Here is a 15,849-nt window from a genome sequence, read left to right on the forward strand (position 1 = left end):
AATCATGCGATTCGGGGTTTGCGCTGCTCCTTGAAGTGGGCTGTACATAGTCTTCATTCACCTGCTCCAAGGTACAAAGTCGGAACGATAAGCGGACTCTCCCCGAAAAGCCAGTTATAATCCCCATTATATAAGTCGAACTGCAACTAATGTGATGCAGGCACCCATTAAAGGCGTGCCGAAGATATGTACACTTGGTACTTCTGTGGAACGCATTTTGCGCATGAACAAGAGAGAACCAAAGACCGCTCCTCTCCTATGCTTGAGACCAGTATTTTAACAGGGAATCCGACATACGCTAGAAAGTGGGACGTTAAAGTAACTCTTTGCCTACCAAATACACGGAACCGTTAACCCGAAACGCCGTCGGTTCCCCGTAGTGTTCGCGCGACTAGGTTCTCACCTTGCCTTACCTCGGGCCAGCTGCCTCGGAGACACCTGAAGTGCCCATATGCGATCCGAGACTACATATCCAGTGTGCATTTACAGTCAGGCCTTCAAAATCGTTACTCGCCTAACTTACCACAGAGAGCGGACCTCTAAATGCATGCGCGTTTGACCCTTTAGGACAGTATTTTTGCTCTGGCAAAAGCGCACGGAGCTGCAATCACACGTCTAGCGTGTCCAAGGTTTACACGCCCACATCTGTGAGGGTAGGTCTCGAAGAGTCGGTTGGTAGGTTGCTTCCAAGTATCCCCTATACCAGGGTGCGATCTCCACTGACTACGAAGCCACTGCGGTACAGCTGAAGTACAGCTTATGAATTCTGTCAGCGAGGCACCGGTGGAAACATCTCCTATCAGTGCTTCCCAAACCGTCACTTACTGGGGTGGCCATCTGCACCACCTCCACTTCACGAAAAGGGATTTCGAACCACCACAGAATGACGAAGTGGTCCAACCTTTAGTGGTATTTTGTCCTTGGTCTCGCTGCTGACCATGGGTTGCTGGCGCATTGTCGTAGCATTTCCACTTGGTGTGTGCGGAGTTGTCACGCACCTGGACTTACAACGCAGGCTGCCTATGGAAGGTCATATAGTTAATAATGACGGCCTACAGCTCTCGTCTTCGTAGCAGGGGGGCTTAGAAGAGCTTGCAGGTGAGGTTGCCGTGCAGCTTTACACAGGCAACGCCGTCTCCACACGATCCCCAGGCCCTTCGGTAGGTAGGTAATCTTCTCTGTGGAATTTCCCCGTGAGTCACTAATCCCAGAGAATCGTACTAGTAGTAGACTGCACTACACAGTATTTACGTTGCAACTGGAGAAGAATTGGGGCCCCTAGCATGTGATGGACTCCACATAAGGTGATAAGATCCCCAATACCGTAAGCAGGATACTGCATAGAAATGTGTTAGTGAGGCGATAGAGACAAGAAAACACACTTTTGTGATCACACGGTACACACAGAGTACACAATACTCATTATCTTCTTTGTCTCCTCCTGTCCACTTTTCTTTCCCTCTCTCCTCTTTGTGTGCTGCCTTCTTTCTCGCTGGTGGGTCTCTTCCAGCCCCAGCTCTGCTACAACAGCGGCTGGTTAGCCTGGAAGCACACCTTGTCTCGCTTATCTTTTCCGTTATGTCCCCTCGCCAGATGGAAGTTTTTATTTAGTTTCAAGTATCTTGCTCTATTAATGTTTGCACTCCGACGAGCTGAAGGGCTAAACATTGCACTGCATACTACTCCCGAGTTAGATGCATTCGTGGAAGGGCAGCCGAAATTCAAGGGGTATTCAACTCTACGGGGATCGTTATTGTAATTAAATTCAGAAGCTACCTAAATTTATCTTCATATATCCACTTTATTCGGTGTGTTACTAGCACAACTATGCACTACGAGACATAATCCCGCCGCCACTACGGAAAACAGACGCATGCAAGCAGGACTTCCTCCTCATATCGGGATGTAAACATGCTTAACGATCATCGCGAGTGCCTTAAGCGCACAGCTTTAGCAATAGAGAACCAGAAAGGTGGGAGGCGGGGCTGCCGACGGACAAAACTCGGCGGTGACTTGTCGCCGTGTCCTGCACACCCAAGCGGATTATTACATGCGGAGGCGGCATGAAGTGAACGACACGAAGCAAGACAATGGCTGGATGCCGGAGTTTTGCTTCTGTTGCTTCTGCTCTTCTTTCCGGGTGTAGGAGTTCCTGTGTGTCGCCCAAGTGCCTTATGTACGGGCCCTTCCCCTGCTACACACCCGGCGTTGCATTCCGCAATTCCTCCAACAGTGGAAGCATCAGCAGCAGTTGCAGCAGCAGGAAATACGTCTTTGTGAACTGCCCGCTTGCTGCTTGCAACAGAAGGGCTACCGCAGGGAGCATCTGCGGGGGTCTGCCCGATGCGGTGCGGCCTCCGCGGCTGCTGAACTCTGGTGTTGCCTGCAGCAGCTTCCTGTCCAGCATGCAGCGCGAGCGATTCATCGACGTCCTGCAGCTTCGCTCCTTCTCCTCTGGAATGCGAAACACAAAGGCAGGTGGGGATTCTCTCCTAGGCTAACGCCCAAGTACATGTACACCCGCGTTGAATAGGGAAACAGCGCTGCTTGGAATGCAAGCCCACATTGTAGCAATATTTTCTTTTCAAAATTGTAGCAAACACACAAGAGTCGTGGAGTTTCTAGTAGGGTAGTGGGTGGGTATCGAGAACTGACAGCTGTTCATCTCCACATATCACTGCCCGTTGTCGGTATTGCTCTTTGCTGTACTTTGGAGAAGCCAGATACAACGCTGTGGGAGGTAACACGTAGGCAGAAAGAGCAAGTAGTGCGAACACTTCATGAAAAATTAGAAACAGTAAGTATTCTGTACGTACATTCAAATACAATATCTACAGCGACCGCGAATGTTGAAACAAATTTGTATTCCTGAGTGTTTAGTCCCACCCAACCCTGAACTTGCAGGCGATCCTTTTCTGCCTGTTGCATGCGAGGTGTTGTATGTTGATGTTGTGTTTTGGGGCCTTGTTTGTTCAGCTTAGGGCCACAGAACACGTGGATTTGAGAGATGTATGCACCGTGCTGCTTTTGTACTTTGTCTCCTGTACAGGCATTAAAAATCCCTTCTGGCGCAGAAAGGGCTTCTGGGAGTGGCGCCGCCGAAAAATAACCAAGTTGAACAGACAAATGCGACGCCGCAAACACATCTTCCCCAGAAGGGAACTGCGCTACCTGCCAGCGGATCACCCTCTGCATGCAGGTAGGACAGCGGGCTGCGGCGATACTCAGGCACTCTTCCATTCTTTAGAAATCCAACAAGCAGCAGAAACAGTAGCAGCAGTAGCAGCAGAACGGGCAAGTCCGGGGGAGGGAAGTAGCACGGGAAGTGTTGTGGGACGGGACAGGCGGCAGCGGCATCGGCGGAAGCCCGGTGGGTTTCTTCATGATGGAGACAACAATGCGGTATACAGCGAAGACATGAGTTATTTGTCTGCACCTGAAAAAGGAAGAGGCCGCGTCTGGGTCGCGAAGAGGCGGGATGTTCCCATGGGACGGAAGCGGCTGCTGCTGCTTCTGCGGCTGGTTAAAGGATTGCACCTGACAGACGCTCTAGACTGGCTGCAAGCCCTGGCAATACACAGAGCAAATGCACTTTGGAACGTCTTAGCAAAACAGCAGCAGAAAATTCGTGATGAAGGCGCAGATATATCTAGAGTCTTCATCGACAGCTACATTATTGGCCCAGCAGGACATGTCAAAACCATGCGGGTAACTTACTCCTAAAGCTGCATTCTGCTGCCACTATGCATTTTGTTCGCTACTTCGTGCGTATGCACTCGTGCAGGTATATTTGCAACGCCACTTGCATGCATGTACTCTGCTAGGCGCGCTTCCAGATAGACGGGTGCTGTTTACAGGCTTATGGCGCGACGCGCATGGGCTTTGGTGTTCGTGCAGTGCAAGTGTACCTGCACAGGGCCGCCGTGTACCTGTTGCCTTGCACGCATGTTCCAGTGTATTTACAGTTGCAAGCATGTGTGAACGTGCTGGTACTTATGCTGTCCTGTTGGCTTGTTTCGGGGCTGGTTTGTCAGGTAGGACACAACTACCGGGTTTCTTTTCTCAAGTCTTACCGCTACTCTGTGGCCGTTCGTCTGCGGGAGCTGCCGTTGCACGAATACTTCCACCGTCTGTTCATTTTGAAACAAGTTCCTCGCAGCCTGGGTCATGACATGCGCCTTGCCCTTCACCAGCAGCAACTGCCGCAGGAGGCTGCTCGTGACTGGCTTCCATACCTCGATGCCCACACCCGCAGCCAACACAAGCGGGTAGGTTCAAGTCGGCACAGTGGGATCTATATGCTTATTTTGCATTCGTCAAGTGACAATGTTGCAACCTAGATACGAGCCTGCGGGGCTGGTCGCCCGTCGCGTTATGCCTTGGCTAGGTTGGTTGCTTCTTGTGCATATTCTTGCATGCGATGTGCCAATGTAACTGCCTACTGTAAATACTCCGGCATCCCGGTTTGTTTCTATTTTATACGCCTGTGTTTGTACATAAACATACACACGTATACGCACATGTAGAGGGGCGTACACCCGTATATATTTATATATACATATTTATAGTATGCAGTATATATAATATATATTTCGGTGCTAGCGGCTCCTGCAGAACCCGTAGCGCTGCTTTTGCAAAAAGCTTCGCTTGCCACTGAGCACAGCAAAAGCACCAATACGAGGTGCTTTTGCTGTGCTGAGTGGCAAGCGAAACTTTTTTTCTGCAGTAAATTTGAGGTTACTGTGCTTCTACTTTACACCGAAATGACGCCTCCCCTGTGTATGCGGTTGCAGCGGCTCAAAGTGTTGGATCGCCAGCGCCTGTTCAATTACTATTTGGCTCGTCGAGCATTTGTGTGCTCGTACACCTCAAGAATGCGTCGAATGAGCGAAGAGGCAGCGGCTTCTCGTGGCACTTCCTTGGAAGCTGTCCAAGCCTACTTAGGGAGCAAAAGCCAGTTAAAAGGGATAGACCCCCCCGAAAACTGAGTGTGCTCTCGCTGTATGTGCATCACGTACTCCTTTATTCATTTGGTGATTTTTCGGTTCAGGGAGAAGCGCAAGCGTTCATTTGACTTGCACTGCACCCATGAGTGGTGCTGCCGATCCTTAGTTGTTACTGATATAGTTGCAGATAAAATTTAGTCTTGGCTTCATTCCAGAAGGAACTGCAAAACTACGCAGTATTCTTTGCGGGACATACAAGCTCGGACAGCGCCAGGCTACGCCGCGCCCCCAATGCGAGGACACCCTAGTGAAGTCCCAGAGAAGCAGCTGCCTTAGTGTGTTACCAAAAGAACGAGATAAGTTGTTGTCCCTTCTGTTTTGCATTTAAATAAATTTATCTGTCTTTGCATTGGTTGTAAGACGCACCGCCATCGTGTATTATTGAGGCTGAGTATAAACGGCCAGATACAAGGTCCCCCCAAAAGGGCCCTGGCTACCCTTCCCCGTAGCGTGCGTTGCAACACGTGCAGCAACGTAGCGGGCCGTCTCCTGTTAGCAACAACAGCAGACCCGTGCGCTTTTGCGCCCAAGGAACGTGAAGATTAGATGAGGAGTACAGAGGTCATGGGGAAAGGTTTAATATGGTGCATTTTGACTATGTTGCAGCTCGCGAGATTTCTTGGCGGATATCGTGGGTAGTGCCACACAAGGGCTCCACCATTTCAGATTTATTGGTCTAGGAATTTTCGCTGAAACTTTGTTGCAGCCGAAGCAGGCAGGCAAGAAGAGAGCATAACCATCATGGAATCTAACGGCTAGACACCAGGGAGACCCGCTACACATGCAGTTGTGCGGGTGCATTCCCATGCGGCAAGCTATGCAAGAACTATCTTTTGACAGGGACAGCTACCAATAGAGAGCTACATTTTGCCAGTGATTTTTTGCTGCGCTGTCCTCTACAAAGAGGCAGCTGAAAGCCTGTTGGCAATTAGAGGGAACTAAGGGGTGAATGAATGAAAAAAGTCTGTGCGGGTGGTGAGTGCTTGCTTATCCGAGAGAGGAACAACGCCATTTCCATCGCCCTACACGAGAAGGAAGACGTGGTGTTGACACTGACCCTCATATAACTAGCCGACGGGCCCATTTGTTAATTCTACACCAACAATGTCATAACTGGGATTGCAGTATCAGGGAAGTAGTTACCCAGTTATCCCGTGAGAGCGGAAAGTATGTAGACGCTCTGGCTACCATGCATGTAGCTGTACAACGTAGCCCCGTGATATGGCCTAAAAAGAAGGCAATAAAATACCGCCTGGAGCAAACTCTGCGCGTATCCAAGTTGCTATTAGTGGTCAGTTGTTGCTAGCGCTAATCGACACGGACTGCTATTTGGGTCGAATATCTGAGGCTGCGGCGATGTGAAGACTACGTTCCCCTGATTTGGTGTACTCTCAGAGACTACTGTCGGCGAATGGTAGAAAGGACATAGGAAAGGAAACAGAAAGTGTCAGGCAGCGCTCCCAACAACATTCGTATCCTCTACAGCTAGAGAAGTGGAATCAGCTCTTCAAGGGCAATTTAGCCAAGAAGCTCCATTGCAGTTCACATGCACTACACGCTACAACTACCTGCAGCGCAACTTCAATGGGGGCCGCATGCACGCCTTTGGCAACCGTCACTATTTCACATTTACAGAGAAGTTCATATCTCTCCTCCCTCGTGGTCTCGGTCGCTATTATTATTATGAGCGTCATGTGACCTAAGCGCATTTCTGTGCCGTCAGCAACAGTTTCTCTTGGCGTGGGCCAGACCCGAGCTTCCTGCGAGTACTGATGGTGCTAGTTGGCACCAACTCACAACATAACTTCGTTTTTGTTGAAGTGATAGTATTAGAGGGCAGGCTTCAGCACAATCACAATGGGCAGGTTTCAGCACAATCACAATGGACAAAGAGGACTACGCCAGCACCGAAGAGTGGCACGTCGACAACAGCAACAGCAATGTTAGCATACGCCGCTCGCCTCCTCGTGGTCCTCTCTTTTGCATCGATTTCGCAACTATGTCCCACTCTCTGTGCACTAATCCTCACCCCTGCTTAGAGCATACGTGGGATTGCCCGGCTTTAGAGAGATGCGGGCAGATAGACAACAGTCCGGGTTCACTACTGCAGGTCAACCCATGAAAGCAGCATGCTAAGGGCAAACGGCTTGTGGTTCGTGCGTTTCAACAGTTTTTGTACACTCAGCAAAGCTGCAGGACAACGCTTTACTTGCATGTGTATTTGTAACAACACTCCCAGCAATCCGTACTGCAACTCACGGGGAGACAGCATCTCCCCGCACTAGCATCTACCCCTTAACTCTCTCCCGTGGGTAGGAGTCCCGGAGACGGGAGGAAAATTCATATGCTTTTTCACAGCCCTTATCCCGCCCGCATAGTAGTGTCCTATGTATTGCCGGTCACGAGGGCAGCGCTGTGCTAAGACCGAGGACCCTCGCCAGCCGCCTCGTCTTCCCACACACCACAGGCTTTTGTGTGCCTCAAAAAAGGTCTGCACACTTGAACAGTCATTAGTTTTAAAGATTTTGCTAGCAACAGTGTTTCGATGCAGCAGCAGCCCCCTGCAGCACATGAAGGCTCAAGAGAAGCGACGAGTCTGAGTTGCCTTCCGAAGCAATTTGAATGAAGCAACTAGTGTGCTACAAATGAAATAAATGAAGGATAGAACGAGGTGTACAGACAGCGTAAAGCGAGAGGAGCGAAATTTTCCCCGGCTGCACCGGTCCACGGAGGAGGAAGCGCTGGGGCTCCTCGTTCTACGAGGGGAGCGACTGCGGCTTGCGGCAAAACAATGAGTAATAGATCTGCTTCTGAGTTGTGTTTAGTTAAATGCACAAAGGAAAGGGGTAGAGGGGTGCGAAGAACGAAAAAAGACAACGCAATCAGCCAATGTAGCTGCTGCTGTTGCAGCACGCCCGCCACTCACACCGGCAGCAGCGAAGGCTGCAGCAGCATGGTAGCAGCAGCAGCAGCAGCAGCCTCGGGAGGAGAGTTGGGACCGATCGGTTGGCGTTCGTAGACTTTTTTGCGTTTCTCCCTGTATTCTTGGAAAAGAATAAAGCAGAGATTCGTCTTGTTTGGGACTGCATATCACGTCCTTCTCGCCTGATTTGTGTCAGCTTGTTGTTTGGGGCGCGGCGCAGCGGAAGCAGATCGAGTTCACAGGAAAATGAGAAAGGCGCGGGCATTCTTCTTCTTTTCCGTGGCTAGTTTGTCGCTTCATGCAGGTTTATCCTCTGGTAGGTTGCAAAAATGCTTTACTTTCCGTTTGGTGCTGCGAAGCTTCTTGTAGAAGAAGGGCCGGGCGATGCTGCAACACCGGCAGCGGAGTCGCCCGGGCGTGTAGATGTATATATGAGTTTGCTGCTCGGTTTTTGGGTTTTATTTGATGGTTTTAGGGAAGTTGGTGTTTTTGTGGGTATTTTTTTGGGTTCGAGACGCAGTGGGGGTTTGGCGAGTACGTGCGCGTAGGTGGTGGTGCGTGGTTCCAGCATACCAATGCTGCGTATAGGACTGCATAGGGTGTACTGTGTGTGTATGTATGTGTGTGTGTGTGTTTTTTCTTTACAATGTACAGCTGGAGAGGAGAAAGATTTACGAGCAGAGTCTACTCCTGGTTCCCCCGTCGCTGGTGATGCACCTCTTTCTTCTGTCCCGCGTACCGAGTCTGCTGCTGCAGGTGCTGCTGCTGGTAGTGGTGCTTTAGATTTGACCACAGGCCACGGGGCTCTTTCGAGTTTTACGGAATTGTCTCCCTCTGACTTGGAGGCAATAGCAAGCCGTTTGAGTTCTCTGGCGGGATCGGATGTATTGAATGCTGTTGCGGGCCATGTGAACCCAGAGGAAGGAGGTATGGATGTTCAATTTGTACAGAGGGCTCTTTCTTTACTAGGTCAGCTCTTAGCAACACCTGGTTCTCGTGAGTTGTTGACGGAAGGGGGAAAGGATCCAGAGGCATTGTTACGTACTTTGCTACAAAAGCAAGGACAGCCAACTGAAGGGGAGGAAGAGGAGGCATTAGTTGCTATTCTAGTGTATTTCCTTTCTCTTCGTCGTGTATTGGAAGGAAATTTATATCTTCGCACACAAGTCGGTGATCTTATTCAAGAGAATGCGGAAAAGTTACTCGCTGATGGAGATTTCTCCAATGTCCTCAGCAGCATCGCCGCCAGCACTGTCTTCCAAGATTTAAGAGATGAAGTAGAAGAAGACATACAAAGATCCACTGGATACGCACCCGTTGCTGAGTCCGGTGGTGACATGTCTTAAATGTAGGCAGCAGCAGAAGCTGCAGCAGCAACAGCAGCAGCAGCAGTAGCCAGCATGCACCAGCAGCAGCCTTGGCTGCGCAAAACTACACCCACGCCGGCGATACACGTGGGACTCCTTGCATGCGCAACATCTATTTATGCATGCATGCGTGGATGTTGATGCTCTGAATGCCGTGGAGAAGGGGAGACGGTGTGTGGGGGAGTGGGGGAGGGGGTAAGGGGAGGTAATTACTAGTAACCATGTACAGCCTGAAGGCAGCGAATAATTCTGGTGTATCTGCTGCTCCTACTGCAGGTGCTGCAGCAGCAAACGAGCTACGCAGCATTTGGATTAGGTGCGCTGCGGTCTACGTGCACTGTGGCATGCCCGTGCTAAACCCACCACACCCTAGGCCCTAAACCCAAAACCCCCTCAAAAACGCACGCAAGTGGCCCCGCGTGTACGTTCGGGAGGCGAGAGAGAGTTAATAGTAGTGGGTTGAGTGTTTTCTTTACTTGCATGCATGCGCCTGCATGCGGCCCCAATGCATGCACGGTGGAACCCCAGCGCTTGCATATATGCATTCATGTTGTGCCCCGGTGTATCCATGTGCAGCACACGGGTCGCTGCATGCTTGCATGCATGCACGGCCGCATGCATCCATGCATGCGGCAAAGAATGCATGCATGCTGCATTCATGATGCATATCGAGACGAATCTCTCTTTCAGGAGGGGAACGCAGTTGCTTTTGAGACAGGAATAAGAAATGGGAAAGACAAAAAAAAGAAAATACGAAGGAGCACAGAGTTGAGATTATTAGTTAATGTTTACTTGCGGGTGTACGCGCAGACGAAACCCGATACGTGAGCCCTAGATCACAAACCCTAAACCCTAGGCACACCCCCCCGGAGCTATACCATTAGAGGCAACGGAAAGGGGCGGGCATATGAAAGGGTTTTGGTGGTTCAGTCTTGAAGTTTTTGCTGGACGGAACAATAAGAAGAAAAGGAGGAAGAATTTTAAAATAACGAGAAAAAAATAGAGGTCGCATACTTTTAGATAGTACGAATTCGCTGCGTCGTTTTTGATTCTGTTGCATGCACAAAGAAAAAATAAGAACAAAAGAAACAATAAATGTATTGAACCCTATAAACCCTAAACCCTACACACAACTAATTATGAACGCCTCTGCTCTTGGCTGCAGATATACCAAACCCTAACTAAACCCTAAACCCTAAACCCTAGAAAATTTACCTGCGGCACAGTAACATTTGCAAGATATCTGCTGTGAACATCTTCGCTCTCTCGCTGCATTTCCCAACTCAAATACAGCCAAGGGTCTGAAGGGACATATGGACACGCCAAACCCTAAACCCTAAACCCTAACATCAAGGAACGCGATTATAGCACCAACACGCAGTTGCTGCCTTGCGAAGCTCCTAGAATCCCCTGGAGGGTTTAGGGTTTAGTGTTTGTCTGTCTTTATTCTTCAAGGCAAGAGCGTGTCTACTTTGTCGCGGGGTTTAGGGTTTAGTAGGGTTTAGGGTTTACCTCCGAAGTTAACATCATATTTCTCTGCAAGCTCCAGCAGTTGTTTATCTTCCTCTTCTGTCCAAGGCATTCCTTCTCTCTTAAGAGGTGGCGCCTGCATCACAAACCCTAAACCCTAAACCCTAAACCCTAAACAGCCAGTTCGTCTCAAGCGCTATCTAGGGTTTAGGGTTTAGGGTTTAGCCATTATACCTGAAATCGCTGCATGTAGTCATCGTATGAGTTTTCAGGCCACAGCCCATGGTTAAATAGTCTGAGCGCAGAGAAAGAAATCCTTGGTAAACCCTAAACCCTAAACCCTAAACCCTAGCACCCCTGTTAAATTCCAGCTAGCTAGGATTGCTGGTTTGCGAATCTTCCGTCGTTTGTTCAGCATCTGTGGCCCCTGAGGGTCTAGCGTATTGTTTATTATTTATTATTTATATTTAAATATTTAATTATTTTTTATTTAATTATTTAATTATTTAATTATTTTAATTTATTTAATTAAGTTACCGAATATGACGAATTATAAGACGCCGTTGTGCATTGGTAAGTCCTTCTATTGCCATCCAGTCCTATAAAAGACAAATAAATACATAAATTGTTTAATAAATAAATAAATAAATAAATAAATAAATAAATAAATTAGTTAATGTGTAATTATAGTAATAATAATAATAATAATACATATTTAGTGTGTATTTCTTAATAACAAGTCAAGGATAACAATAGCCCTAACCACCATCACAACAACAGCAACAGCAGCAGGAACAGCAACAACAACAACAAAAACAGCAGCAGCAGCAGCAGCAGCAGCAGCAGCAGCAGCAGCAGCAAGTTATATTTATTACCTGTGGTGAGGCACTAATGAAGGCATTCCATGTATCGAATTGTTTTGCAACAATTTCTGCTTCTTCTTCAATGCCAATTCTTCTTAAGAAATCCTCAACACCCCAACCCTCTGAGGTGTACATACACCATAAATATGCATGCAAATAAATACATTAATATATACAAACTATACACAACAATAACAACAAGCAGCAGCAGCAGCACCAGCAGCAGCACCAGCAGCAGGAGCACCAGCAGCAGTAGCAGCAGGAGCAACAGTAGATTGTTACTGTCATTGTAACAGCAGCACAAAACAAAAAAAGCCTCAGACATATACTGCGGCTCCTACTGCTCCTGCTCCTGCTCCTGTTGGTGCTGCTGCTGCTGCTGCTGTTGCATGCAGATACTTTACCTGGTGCTTCTCGTACATATTGTTGTTTTGCTGCTTTTTCTTCTTCTTCTAGTGTATGCTGTTTATATCTTCTTAAGAAATTTCTGAATGTTTTTGCGTCAAAATATTTCTTTGGCTTTGGTCGTACGGGTACATCTACTAGATCCTGACTTCTAGTACCAAGAACAAATGCAGATGCTGCTGCTGCTGATCCTTCTCCTTCACCTTTTGCTGCTGCTGCAGCAGCAGCAGCAGCTGCTGCTGCTGCTGTGAAGGAACGGGCTGGTTGGTTGTGCGGAGTCTGGACGGACCGACGGGTGTACGTAGTATCGGAAGCAGACAGAGGGCTGAGGCTGTTGCCGATGTTACTGCATGTGATGCCAGCAGCAATGCAGCAACGTGGCACAGCAGCAACAGCAGAGGCAGAAGCACCAGAGGCAGAAGAAGCAGCAGCAGCAGCAGCAAGAAAGGAGGAGCTGCTGGAGCCCCTCATCGTTTCCTGTCCTGCTGCGCCGCCTCTTAACCCCTCAACCTTCCCGTGTCAACGGGCAGATAAAGGAAGAAGGAAACTCAAAAATTATATTAAAAAAAAGATAAAAATAAATTATTTAAAATATTTACAAAGGGAAGAAGAAGAGGCAAAGTTGACTAGCCTTCAGCTGTAAGGATCGGGAGTCACCATATGCTTTCGTCAGCGCATATGTTGCGTTAAAACATGCAAAATATACCTAAAATTTCAATCTTTTAATTAAACAAATAAATGTAATTGATTATTTTAATTATTTCCCGCTATTTACAGTATTTGTTCTTCTTTTCAGGGGTTGCTCTCGACCCCCCTTATACACCCAACGCAGCCCCAATGCATGCAAACGCAACCTTCTGCTAAGCTAAGAATTCCTTCCGTATAAATAAATAAAATAATTTGTTTAAATTAAATAAATTTATTTAATTTAAGCAAATATAATCCATTAACCCCCTAGAGGTAGAGGGGGGATAGCCCTAACGCAGCAGCAGCTGCGTTAGCAGCTACTCTACTGCAGCAGTTGCTGCTACTGCAGCAGCAGCAGTTGCCGCAGGAACACCAATGGAAATTGGCTGTGGTTGCAGCAGCCGCAATAACAACTACACCAGGGGCAGCAACAAGCTCAGCAACAGCAACGCCAGCTTCAACAGAAGCAGCAGCAGCAGCAGCAGCAACACACGCAGCAACACCATTAGCATCTGCTAGAGCAGCCACAGCAGGAGCAGCAGCAACTTATATACAGCAGGAGCAGCAGCAACAGCAGCGTCTGCAACACCATTTAGGCCCTAATTTTCTACTTCCCTGCCTTCCACCTATCAAATCTTCTGCAGCTGCTGCAGCTGTTTCTGCAGCAGCAGCTGCGGCTGCTGCTGCAGGTGTTGCTGCTGCGTCTCTACAATTCCGGTTGCGAACAGAAATTTACATAAAATGTCGGGTAAATGAGCAACAAATCCAAATACACCAGCAGCAAGAGCAGCAAGAGCAGCAAGAGCAGCAAGAGCGGCGAGTGCAGCAGCAGCAACAACAGCAGGAGCAGCAGCAACAGCAGCAGCGGAGGCAGAGCGAGCAATTAGGGAAACTTCGATGCGTTTACACGTGCTTGCTCCTTGCTGTTTCATTTTTGTTTTGTTGTTTTTACATTTTGTCCTTGTTATCAGTTTGTTAGGGTTTAGGGTTTAGGGTTTAGGGTTTAGGGTTTGGTGTATTTTCGCGTTTTTTTCATCTTTGCACCCTCCTTCTCTTTTTCTTCCCCCCTTGATATTTATTTTCTATTTGTTTATTTATATATTTATACATATTTATATATTTATATTTATTTATATTTATTAATATATTTATATTTATAAATTATATTTTATATTTATATTTATTTATATTTATATACAGGGGGTTTATGCGGCTATCGGTTGCGAGTTGTTTTTCAAGAAGAAAGAAGAAAAATAGAAGAATGGAGAATTTTTAATAAACCCTACACTGTATATGTTAAGGTCCCTCCAAACCCTAAACCCTAAACCCTAAACCCTAAACCCTAAACCCTAAAACTTTAGCCAGTCATACTCCGCCTATGCTAACATGGCTCGATACGCTAGACCCTAGATGGTAAACCCTAACTTTATGGGCTACACTCTGAATATGTCTAACAACTCGTGCCGCACCTGCAGGATATAGAGTAGGGTTTAGGGTTTAGGGTTTAGGGTTTGGTGTGTCTGTGTATACAGACCTATACTGCCTTAGACTCGGAGCTGTGGGGTTTACGTTCCTCTGGAGGTGCCCGTACACTTAAGGAAAGAGTGAGGCTCTCTCCCTCCCTAGGGTTTAGGGTTTAGGGTTTACCGAGTGGGGTTTACGCTCTAGGGTTTGGGGTTTGCTTTGTCGGGTGTATGTACAGCTGGAGGAAATAGAAGGGTTTTACAGTTTAGTAAAACACCCGAATATTTGCCCTCTCCTTCAAGTAAATGCCAAACCCTAAACCCTAAACCCTAAACCCTAAACCGTTGAGTTTATACTTCGCCGTAAACCCTAAACCCTAGGCGCACAAGCCTTGACTCTACACTCATGCTATTGCGTTTAGCAGAACACCTCAGGAGAGTATTTTAGGGTTTAGGGTTTAGGACTTACTCTCCTTTGTTCAGGTGTATAGACACCCCGACTTTATGCAATTTGTTTTTCCCTCGCGAGGATGCCAAACCCTCAACAGGAGGAAACACAACGGCCTTATGGATGTATACTCTACACCCCCTCCACGAGGTAACCCTAAACCCTAAACGGTAAACCCTAAACCCTTACTGTGGTCTGCGGCAGTGCTCAGTATCTTGAGTTAGACATTTTGGCTGCAGGGTTTACCTTAAGGGTTGAGGTTGAATGCAAGATCTAGGGTTTAGGGTTTAGGGTTTAGGGTTTAGGTTGGCTATGCAGGTTGGAAGACAGACGAGTGTTTTGTCTGCACTGAAGAAACGGCTCGCATTATCTTTTACCAGGTCCTTAAACCCTAAACCCTAAACCCTAATTCTAATCCTAAACCGTAGACCCTAATCCTAGGTCCCAAACCCTAAACCCTAACTAAATCCCGCTTGCTTAGTCGTATATTTTAGGGTTTAGGGTTTAGGGTTTAGGGTTTAGGGTTTATGGCTGCAGGTTGCGCGCGCGGTTTCGAGTCTACATTCTTTGGGGATTTTCCATTTAGATTTAAAGGCAGAAAATATTGCTGTTTCTCCTTTTTGCTGCCGCATGCTGCGGCCATTAAACTGCAGCAGCAGCAGCAACAACAGTAGTAGCAGCAGCAATGGACACAGCAGCAGCAGCAACAGCAGCAGCGGAAACAGCAGCGATAGCAGCAAATGCTGGTGTTGTGGAGATGCATGCACTCATGACTGTTGCAATACAAGTTCCAACGGCGACTACAGCAGCAGCAGCAGCAGCAGCAGCAGCTGTAACAGCAACAGCAGCACGAGTGAAGGGGGTGATGGTGGCACTCCCGAAGGAATTGCCTGCAGGTAATGCAGCAACATTTGCAGCAACATTAGCAGCAATAACAGCAGCAATAGCAGCAGCAACAGCAGCAGCAACAGAAGGAGAGGCTGCAAGTATGTCCTTGCCCTTCTCCTTTCCATCTGCACCTGTCATTTGCTGCTGCTTGTGCTGCTGCTTGTGCTGCTGCTGCTGCAGCTGTGGGTGTGTGTTGACAGCAGCAGTATTGGACCTAGACAGCGCACAAAGAGGAAAAGAAGGAAAAGTTTTTGTTGGGGGTAAGAGAATTTTTTTTTTTTTTTTTTTTTTTTTTTTTTTTTTTTTTTTTTAAAAAAAAAGGGTTTTTT

At 47.8% G+C, this 15,849-nt stretch overlaps 4 protein-coding genes across 4 annotated transcripts in view; 3 read left to right on the forward strand and 1 right to left on the reverse strand.

Moving 5' to 3' along the window:
• Positions 1-3,417: 3,417 nt before the first annotated feature.
• EMWEY_00002600 (hypothetical protein, conserved) lies at positions 3,418-4,988 on the forward strand (the record flags this gene model as incomplete). The annotated part of the gene is made up of 3 exons (XM_013477442.1): positions 3,418-3,708; positions 4,035-4,268; positions 4,794-4,988. 3 exons carry the CDS (start codon positions 3,418-3,420, stop codon positions 4,986-4,988), a joined length of 720 nt encoding a protein of 239 aa, XP_013332896.1.
• A 3,187-nt stretch (positions 4,989-8,175) lies between these two features.
• EMWEY_00002610 (hypothetical protein, conserved) lies at positions 8,176-9,275 on the forward strand (the record flags this gene model as incomplete). The annotated part of the gene is made up of 2 exons (XM_013477443.1): positions 8,176-8,245; positions 8,584-9,275. 2 exons carry the CDS (start codon positions 8,176-8,178, stop codon positions 9,273-9,275), a joined length of 762 nt encoding a protein of 253 aa, XP_013332897.1.
• Positions 9,276-9,592: 317 nt separating this feature from the next.
• EMWEY_00002620 (hypothetical protein, conserved) lies at positions 9,593-12,051 on the reverse strand (the record flags this gene model as incomplete). Its single annotated transcript, XM_013477444.1, has 6 exons — positions 9,593-9,649; positions 10,512-10,597; positions 10,809-10,902; positions 11,001-11,082; positions 11,304-11,365; positions 11,959-12,051. 6 exons carry the CDS (start codon positions 12,049-12,051, stop codon positions 9,593-9,595), a joined length of 474 nt encoding a protein of 157 aa, XP_013332898.1.
• Positions 12,052-14,131: 2,080 nt separating this feature from the next.
• The window catches only part of EMWEY_00002630 (nucleoporin FG repeat-containing protein, putative), a gene marked incomplete at both ends in the record, with an annotated part of 5,407 nt that continues 3,689 nt past the window's right edge, over positions 14,132-15,849 (forward strand). The window contains 5 exons of the mRNA XM_013477445.1: positions 14,132-14,134; positions 14,254-14,325; positions 14,668-14,782; positions 14,951-15,012; positions 15,170-15,528. Coding sequence (XP_013332899.1) covers positions 14,132-14,134; positions 14,254-14,325; positions 14,668-14,782; positions 14,951-15,012; positions 15,170-15,528 — 611 coding nt within the window. The remainder of the gene's footprint in view (positions 14,135-14,253; positions 14,326-14,667; positions 14,783-14,950; positions 15,013-15,169; positions 15,529-15,849) is intronic.

This window comes from Eimeria maxima, genomic scaffold (assembly GCF_000499605.1).
Source record: "Eimeria maxima Weybridge genomic scaffold, Emw_scaff13, whole genome shotgun sequence".
In the NCBI taxonomy this organism is placed as follows: Eukaryota; Apicomplexa; class Conoidasida; order Eucoccidiorida; family Eimeriidae; genus Eimeria; species Eimeria maxima.